Consider the following 9,910-nt stretch of genomic DNA (forward strand, 5'->3'; position numbering starts at 1 on the left):
GTTTAAAAATTTCAATTTTTTTTGGTGGAGGTTTTAACAATTTTATAAACATGCTACAAAAATTATGGAACGGAATTTGCTTTGTAAATATATGCTTACTCGGAATATAATTTCAATTTTCCATGGTTTTGTTGAAAAATCAATCTAAGCATCTAAGGAATGTTATGAAACTAAATTTGCAGATGCTCTCTATGTATTTTATTGATGTATTTACAAAGAATCAACTCAAAATTTGATTTGTACGTCGAGATTTCCGTTATTTTGATTTTTGAGTTTTTGTCGTTTTAAAAATTCATAATTAATCCAACTTTTGTTGAAAAATTCTAATTTTATGTGGAAAGTCGTATTTTAACATCCTAAAAATACCTGCAAAAAATCATGAAAAAAATTCAACATGTAGGTCATTTGTCTGAACTTTATGTCTACAAGAAAAACATGAGGACAAAAATAGGAAGAATCTCAAATCACGTGGTAAAATCTGTAAAATAATAATAATAATAATAATAATAATAATAATAATAATAATAATAATAATAATAATAATAATAATAATAATAATAATAATAATAATAAACATTTTGCTTAGATTTCGTATACATTACATAATCAATTTGAACAACTAATCCTATAAACAATAAATGATAAAAAATATAGTCAATTTTGTCAATTAACCATATAAACAATAGGAGAAATTTTTGAAAGTAATGAATACGATTTCTTTGAAAGTGATCTGCATGACAGTGAATAAAGTGTCATAGAAAACAAATGTTTTCATCTTCAATCCATATAATTGATAATTGATGATTCTTTTGATCATATTACAAGTACTAGATGTTTTACAGAAAAGATGGGTAAATTTTACACTATTGTAAGCAACTACAATTGCAAAGCTAATAAAATACTCTACGATTGTCTCAATTTAGCTATACAAGCTTGCTGATTTGTAAATGAAGGATCATATTATAATATACTTCCACCGATCACCGGTGTAAGCGGAAAATCACTTTTTAGATTTATTAAAAATAAAAAAAAAAATTTGAAATGTATATACAAGAAATTATAAGATATATTCAAAGTTAAAATATATAAAAAAAAATTAAAAGAAATTTTAAATTTATTGAAAAGATGGGCATTTTGAGGCTTGATAGAGAATAACTAAATTAAAACGATAGATGTGTACTCTTCACAACAACAAGTATTTCAAATGCTTCCTTCAAAAAAAAAAAAAGTATTTCAAATGCTTGTACTTAACAAGTAAATCTTATTTTGCCTTTTAGTTTCTCATCAATATGTTTTACTAATAGATTACTTTACAAAGTATTGACAAATGTGATAATAGAATTTGTGTAAATTTACCACAAACTAAATAACTCCTTTTTCATAATATTGGAAAATATTATTAAAAATTTATAAAATAATTTAGACGTACTCAAGTCATGTGGAATATCAATATAGGCTATTATAGGTATTCGATTCAAGTCCATAATTTTGATTCAATAAGAACATTGGGAAGAAGTGACATTTCGCAATATAGATTATCTTCCATTTTCATTTGCTTCTACATGAGAGGAACAAGGATTAATCAAAATAAATGTAAGTCTTTGTCGTCGATTTGTATTTTTTTTTAATTAAATTGAAAACTATTTCTGTTTTTTCGATTCATTAATTTTATTGATCTCCTATATTATCAGATGAGCGAATCATCTTCAACTCAAACTATCGTTATTGAATGGAGACAATTATCGTTCAACAATTTAATCTTAGTTTCTCTGAAGATGGCTTACTTTATAGGACTAATCCTTGCTTCTTTTATTTTAGGAAACAAACAAGGAAACCACATGTCATTCACTTATCACTTATTAGTGGCAGCTTAACCTTGTTCAACAAATTAATCATAAACTTCTCATAAAAAAAGGAAATTTCATAGGATAGCAAACACAACATTTTGGTTAATCAATGAATATGAACTATATTGTTTTAGGTGCATGCAAACCCATGCAAATAAACCACAAGAAAAAAAATGATTGACATATTTCATCAAAGGTACAAAGGAAAATCAAGCAAGACGAGAGTAGAGGAGAGGAGAAAAGAAAACATTCAACGGGGAAATTTACTATGAAATTTGGGCATAGTGCATCATGCACTAAAGTTGCTCTAACTAAACGAAGCATTCGATAGAAGGAGGAATTCGGAAATACAATACAAACCAAGTTTTTTTTTTTTTTTGTTACATTCAAACCAAGATTTATTTATACTTTGTCGCTAAGAAATTTTAAAAATAAATGCAAGGAAGAACACTCTACAAATAAACAAAAATTATCAAAATATAGGACTTTTGAAAAGCCAGACATTAAAACAGAGTATAAGTAAAGAGATGCCAACATTTTTTAACACCAGTTTTTACAAAATCACAATTTTTCAATTAATCAGTTCATTAACCCCAATTCATCAACCATTAACACCAATTTATCTACCATTAATAAATTTTTCAATTACAAAATCACAAATAATCAATTTTTCTAAAACCCTAAAACAAATAAACAAGGAAGGAAGGAGAAGAAGAGATTACCTTTAGAGTGAATAAGAAGAGATTAGCAATCAGAGAAGAGATCATCGACATCAACCATAGCTATTGAAGAAGAAAGAGACAAACAGAGAGGCAGAGAGCGATATCTTGAGAACGGGAGAGTGAGAGAGCGACTTGTTCCTTTATTTTCCTGTGTAAGCGCGCGCTTGTTACATTGTTTGTGAACTTAAAGAATTTGCCCAATTTTTTTTTTTGAATTGTGTTAATGGGCTTTTTTGTTGGGCCTAGTATGCAAAAAAAATTGATTGAGCCCGGGCGACTCCCGGGTCGCCTGGCGGTGAAACCGCCCCTGTCCACAAGTGTTTTTATAGACTCTTCGTAAATTCAACATCATTTGAATTCTTTAAGCTCTAGTATAATAAAATTCGCGAAAGAGAAAGCTTCTTAGATGTTCCAAGGTAAAAATCCTCCAACGGAACCTTCAAGGGGTGAACCACGGTCAATGTTTATGCCCTTGAAATTGGTCAAAGAATTCTCACATGAAAAATAACATAAATGTAGTTACAACTGTACAAGGTTAACTATCATTTCGGTTCACCATTCGGACAATAATTCATTGTCTTGATTTTGTAGTTTTCACGTAAAAAGTAATGAATTTATGTGTATCATATTATGCTATCTTCTTATGGTCAATATCTTGCATCAGTCGCATTTTTACTCGTTTTCCATGTTATACAGATCTTCAAGGTAACTGCAACAACAATTTAAAATAAAAAAGGGTGCATGTGTAATCGAGGGGACCATTGCATGGCTATATAGGAAATGCATTACTTCTTACATCATGCATCAAGAAGAAAGAAGCAAAAGCATCTCTTTGCGAATTTTCCATTTGTCGAATACTTGCTTCTGATGTACATTAGGTGCCAACTGCACTTGTATACTACATAATGAAACATTTGATATTATTGCTGATCAAGAAAATGACTTATTTTAGTTAGAAAATAAAATGTTATTAGGAACCCTTTTTACTTGTTTTAGTTAGAGCTAGTGACATGATAGAAGTAAATCATACACCCTTCTTAACTGTTATAAGTAAAGTTTTTTTTTTCTTTTTGTGAAGAGAAGTTTGTGTCATTAGCTGAATTAGATACAAAGGATTTATAACGTATTACTTATTTAAGTATATATATCATAAAGGTTGGAGAAAGAAAGAAGAAGGTGTTATCGCGGTTTGTATCAAGACATTTCTCTTAATGGCATATCATAAAACTAGTCTAAGACCCGTGTTGTTCAAAGGAAGATACAATGCAAGATTAGCCTCACATCATCAAGATAAAAAAAATAAAAAATAAAAAATAAAACAAGGATCAATCATAACACAAAAAAAAAAAAATCATAGAATCAAAAAAGAAAACATACAACATAATAAAACAAAAATGATAACATACGGTAAAAAAGAACACAACAACCACTATGGATTTTTTTGTCAAAAACAAAAGAGTATTTTTTTTCTTACCATATGTTATTCTCACGCGCCCGTAAAAATAACAAAAATACCTCTGGTTCGGATTATATATAATTTGAACTATATTGTTAAAATTTTCAGAAATATTACAAACCGTAAATTCTGTGTTATATTTAATGTCAAAGGTCTTTGCTGACCATCGTAGAATCCCTGCATAAGCTGCTAAGTAATTGTAGGGATTCTATGAACGATTAGCAATGACACTCACAAAAAAACTAAAAAATGTTTAAGAAAAAGTAAGAAAAGAGGTGAAGTAAGAGTGAAAAATTTGTTGAAGATGCAAGTCTATTTATAGCCTTAAACAAATCCTAGATCATAACTATAGTCAAAGGAAGCGTTTTCCAAAGCACAACCGTCCAAAAATACATTAAACACACCACAAACCGTCCAAACCTTTGGTGAAACGCCACCGTCCAAAATAAACTGAGAGTTTTCGGATCATATAATCCGAACTTGTCTAAATATTTTCGGATTTTATAATCCGAACAACACAAGAATGTGTTTAATCATGATGAAGATCTTCAAAAAAAAATCTATCTATGTGTTTAAATAAACATCTTTAGCGTAAAGTTTAGCAGAGAGATATTTGACAGCATGATGAAGATCATCAGAATATATCTATCAATTATTTGAAATTCTTATCTTTAGCGTAAAGTTAAGGGGAGAGATTTTTGACAGCATGATGAAGATCTTCGGCATGTTGAAGATCTTGAGCATATATCTATATATTATTTAAAATAGAATAAAAACAACATTATTCAACAACATAAATAAACCAAAGTCTCTAATTAAAATTCTGGTCAATTGTTTCATTCAACAACATTTTAAATTTCGTCTATATTGTTTTGCAAAAATAAAATTGTAATGTTGGATGATATTGAAAACATTGTCGAAAACATTATTGGAAATATGTTGCGTAATAGCTTTTTAACTCAATTCTAATGTTGGAAAGAAAAATTGTATTGTCTCGAAAAAAACCGCACCAACCAATATAATTCAAACCATATTAGTTTGATTTAATTAGTTCAAATTTTATTTTAAAAGTCAATCAAACCAAACCAAACTGGATGCTCTTTTATTTTATGGTTTGAATGACTTTTAACCTTAAAACCGATTGAAAACACACAAAACACCCTTAATTAACACTATAAAAAGAATAGACAGGCAAATCTGTACCCGTCTGAACACCATTGGGTGTATGTAAACTCACTCCCCACCACAGAAAGTGGTCTCCTTTCTGTTCACCGTGTCAATTTGTTGCACATGTTGGATTTTTTTCTTTGACAAGTCCAAATCGGATTTTTATTGTATTAAGTATATTTGATTTTTTTACTAAAAGTATATTTGATTGTTTTCTGAAAGGACATATATTTGATTGTTACTCTATTTTTTTTATTAAAAGTATATTTGATTTTTTTAACAAATAAAAGTATATTTGATTTTTTGACAAATAAAAGTATATTTGATTGTTTTTTAAAGGACGTATATTTGATTTATTGTATTAAGTATATTTGATTTTTTTTAACTAAAAGTATACTTGACTGTTTTTTGAAAGGGATTTATATTTCATTGTTACTTATTTTTTTGACTATATTTGATTTGATTTTTATTAATTATGATTTGATTTAAAATGACTGGTATTAACTATATTTGCTTTAGAAGATTTTTTTTTTGAGGGAGCTTTAGAAGATATATTGTCAAATATGGCCTTCTCTTTTTTTCTTTACTGGAATAAAATAATAAACATAAGGGGAAAATTTTATAAAGTTAGTTTGATGTATAGAAAAAATCATCAAATATGGATTATCTTAATTAGAAAATCCGATTTTCAATTGATTAATGATTAATTGATTAATGATAAATTCATATGATCACAATTTTTTTTAATAAAAAACAGAATTTAAATAAAGTTTTTCTTCAAAAAATAAATAATAAAGTTTTGGTTCACTTATTTTACTAACACATAATTTTTTTTCCATAATAATTTTCTCGCAGTTTCAATCTCCTCATTTTTCAATTAGATTCATGTTATTATATATTATTTTATTCTCTTCTTCAAAAAATTATTTTATTCTTTTCTCAATTCTTGGTAAGACTATACTTACCTCACGACCAAACTCCAGATTATCAAAACCCATTTTCTCTAAAAATCGGAAGGTCAACATTAAGAAAAAATATTATTATCTTCTCAATTATTAAAATACTAAAAATTAAATAAATATGAATTAGACAATAATTGAATGATTCAAAAAGAAACATGATTTTTTTCCATTCTTAAGAACTTTTTTATACTATATAATAGATAATAGATATGTAACATAACTTACTCCATGTTATAGAGGCCTTATAGATTTTTCACCTCAGTTGTTTTTCTTAGTTTTCTTACATAAGAAAAATATCAAAGATGAGTAACTTTGAAGAGAAAAAGCCACATGCAGTGTTAACTCCATTTCCAGTTCAAGGCCATATCAATGCATTGTTGAAACTAGCAAAATTACTTCACCTTAGAGGCTTTCACATAACCTTTGTTAACACTGAATACAATCACAAACGCTTGCTCAAATCAAGAGGTGAAAATGCCTTTGATGGTTTCGCTGACTTTACCTTTGAGACTATACCAGATGGTTTAACTCCAAAGGATGGTGATGGTGATGTTAGTCAAGACCTACACTCTCTTGGTGAATCAATCATAACGAACTTTCGCCGCTTCTTTGATGAACTTCTTGCTAAACTTCATGAATCTGCCACTGCTGGTCTTATCCCCCCAGTCACTTGCTTAGTTTCTGATTGCTACATGCCATTTACAGTAGATGCTGCTGAAGAACTTCCCCTCCCAATTGTTCTTTTTGCCCCATGTAGTGCATCTTACTTCCTGGCTTGTTTGCTCAGTCCTAAAATGTATCAGAATAGTCAACTACCATTCAAAGGTAATCATTTGTGTTCCCTTTTTCTTCTTAAGAGATTTGTGTGTGTTTTTGTGTGTATGTTATGGTTTTTAAAAACGGTTTGCGGTCACAATATGGGCCGAACATAAACGTTGCGATGTCTCTATAATCGCAACTGAGGTTGCATCAGCCACATTTGATTGGGATTATATGCGATATCAGTATGATAGCACAACCAAAATTATTATTGCAAACATGATTTTAAACCATGATATATATATTTATACATATGACTTTAAGCTATTGATTTTGGCAATTATGACATGCAGATGAGAGTGATCTAACAAATGAATATTTGGAGACAAAAATTGACTGGATCCCAGGTTTGAAAAACTTCAGATTGAAGGATCTTCCTAGGTTAATAAAGACAAAAAATCCTAATGACTTGATGATAAGATTTGGCACTGAAGTGGCAGATAAATGTCAAAGAGCCTCTGGTATTGTATTCAATACTTCTAATGAACTTGAGAGTGATGTTATGACTGCTTTCTATTCTATGTTTCCATCTCTATACACCATCGGTCCATTAGCTTCTTTTGTAAATCAAAGTCCACAAAATCACTTGACATCTTTAGACTCTAATCTTTGGAAAGAAGATACTAAATGTCTTGAATGGCTTGAATCAAAAGAACCAAGATCTGTTGTTTATGTAAATTTTGGCAGCATCACTGTTATGTCTCGAGAGAAGCTCTTAGAGTTTGCTTGGGGTTTGGCCAACAGCAAGAAACCCTTTTTGTGGATCATTAGGCCTGATCTTGTCATTGGTGGCTCGGTTGTTTTCTCATCTGACTTTTTGAAAGAAATTTCAGATAGAGGACTAATAGCAAGTTGGTGTCCACAAGAGAAAGTATTGAATCACCCTTCAGTCGGTGGATTCTTGACTCATTGCGGATGGAACTCAACCACTGAAAGTATATGTGCTGGAGTTCCAATGTTATGTTGGCCATTTTTTTCGGATCAGCCGGCAAACTGCAGATATATTTGCAATGAATGGGAGATTGGAAATGAAATCGATACGAATGTAAAGAGGGAGGAGGTGGAGAAACTAGTCAACGAATTGATGGTGGGAGAGAAAGGAAAGAAGATGAGGCAAAAGGCCATGGAGCTGAAGAAGAAGGCGGAGGTGGACACGAGACCTGGAGGTTGTTCATACATGAACTTGGAGAAAGTGATTAAGGAGGTGTTGCTTAAACAAAATCAAGCTTAAGTCACTTTTATACAATATATGCAGTTTTGTTAGGAACAAATAATTCATATTTTAGGTCTTTCTATGTTCTTAATTATGAACATCAACAATTTAGTCAGAAACATTGTAATGATGTATTCCTGTTCATCAAGTTCATTCTTCATAAATAAAGATCACATACCTTTATTTTCCCCTTCAAATTTTGATTGATTGAATTCACCTGGATCAAAGTAAGACAATACTTCAAAATCATAATAATATTAAATTTATATGCTTTTTTAGCTCTTTTCTAAAATTTCTCTGCACTACATTGTCAGCTTCTTGTTGCATAGATTGATTTGAAAGCATTTGAAGAATTCAAAGGTTCTTTCCTATATGAACATTCAAAAACATTCACTGATGTTGCAAATGCAAATTGTGCGGAATCATCAATGTCCCCTAACTCCGGACTGGTGCAAAAAATGCTTATCTATATATAGATCTCAACTTTTAACCCTAAAATTTCCCTATTTTGTTATCTTAGAATTCCCACTTTTTTACCCTGAACTCTACAACATATATGAGATTTAGTAACACTTGAAAATTGTAACTAAATCAAAAACAAATGTTACTATTTAGATCTTGTAACATTTGACAAATGTTAGGTATAGTCCATGTTACTAAACTGTTTTAGTAACCCTCAAGAGTCTTATTTGTAACACTTTACAATGTTGAAAAATGCCACATATGTAGTAGTGGAAAACTGATGCAAAAACTGCTTATCTATAGGTCTTGACGCACACCGGTGCCTTTTGCTATACCCTTTGCCTCGCGCAAGCTACAAAAGAAAACAACAAACAGCTGTGCCTAGTGCATGGGGACACTAATTATAATCAAACCAATAAGAAAGAAAAAAAAAATTCAACATGAGATTTCAAGAAATATTTTAACATTCCTATTGGTCAAAATAAAGGGTTTATTATTTAAAGTTACAACAATGACCATTTTACCACCAATATTAAAGGGATTTGAACTTTGTCCCTTGGAGTTACAAGCTTAAACTCTTACCATTGAGCTTATACTTTATAGACATGATAAAATATAATACATGCATGAACAAAGACTAGTAAAAAAATTAGAGGACACAAAGCCCTTGTGGAAGGCAGTGTTGATAAAGACAACATATCCATTATTCTGTGCACAATAAAAGTGAATTTGGCTTTTGTGCAATTGTGACTTTGGAGATAATCTTGAGCCCTTGTTGAAAGGGACTAATATTTTTGTGATGTCCAATGTCTGACTGATTCAAGCTTGGAAAATAATAGCCAATAGACTATTATAAAATAAATAGGAAGAGTGCACTATGATCTCTATTGTGATAATAGCTCATCCATTAAGCTCTCTACAAATCCAATTATGCATGGAAGATGCAAACATATTGATGTCAGGTACCACTTCTTGAGCGATCCTACAAAGGATGGAATTGTTGAGCTGGTGCATTGCAACACTGAAAATCAAACTGCAGACATATTCACTAAGCCTCTGAAGTTGGAAAGTTTCTGCAAGTTGAGAGCTGAGCTTGGAGTTTGTGAATTTGATAAGCTAGATTGTTAGTTGTTTTTGTGTATTTGCCTGTTTAGTTTGTCTGTTTCTATTAGTTTCCTTTAATATGCAGTTTCTTGAGAAAATTCAGATTAGAGGAGTGTTTGTAAGGAGTGAAATAAGGTGTTACTTGTAACACAAGTTTG

General features: G+C 30.2%; 1 protein-coding gene across 2 annotated transcripts; it reads left to right on the top strand.

The window, feature by feature from the left end:
• Positions 1-6,380: 6,380 nt before the first annotated feature.
• Positions 6,381-8,383, top strand: LOC146923561 (7-deoxyloganetin glucosyltransferase-like). 2 transcript variants are annotated; one of them, XM_085708718.1, is made up of 2 exons: positions 6,381-6,979; positions 7,267-8,383. In XM_085708718.1, exons 1-2 carry the CDS (start codon positions 6,457-6,459, stop codon positions 8,202-8,204), a joined length of 1,461 nt encoding a protein of 486 aa, XP_085564844.1. In that variant the 5' UTR covers positions 6,381-6,456; the 3' UTR covers positions 8,205-8,383. The 2 variants fall into 2 exon arrangements, with proteins under 2 accessions (XP_085564844.1, XP_085564845.1); XM_085708719.1 differs by having other exon boundaries at positions 6,382-6,979; positions 7,321-8,383.
• The last annotated feature ends 1,527 nt before the right edge of the window (positions 8,384-9,910 follow it).

Source organism: Medicago sativa, chromosome 5 (assembly GCF_051527215.1).
Source record: "Medicago sativa cultivar Bolivia chromosome 5, Bolivia_mono, whole genome shotgun sequence".
Classification (NCBI taxonomy): domain Eukaryota; kingdom Viridiplantae; phylum Streptophyta; class Magnoliopsida; order Fabales; family Fabaceae; genus Medicago; species Medicago sativa.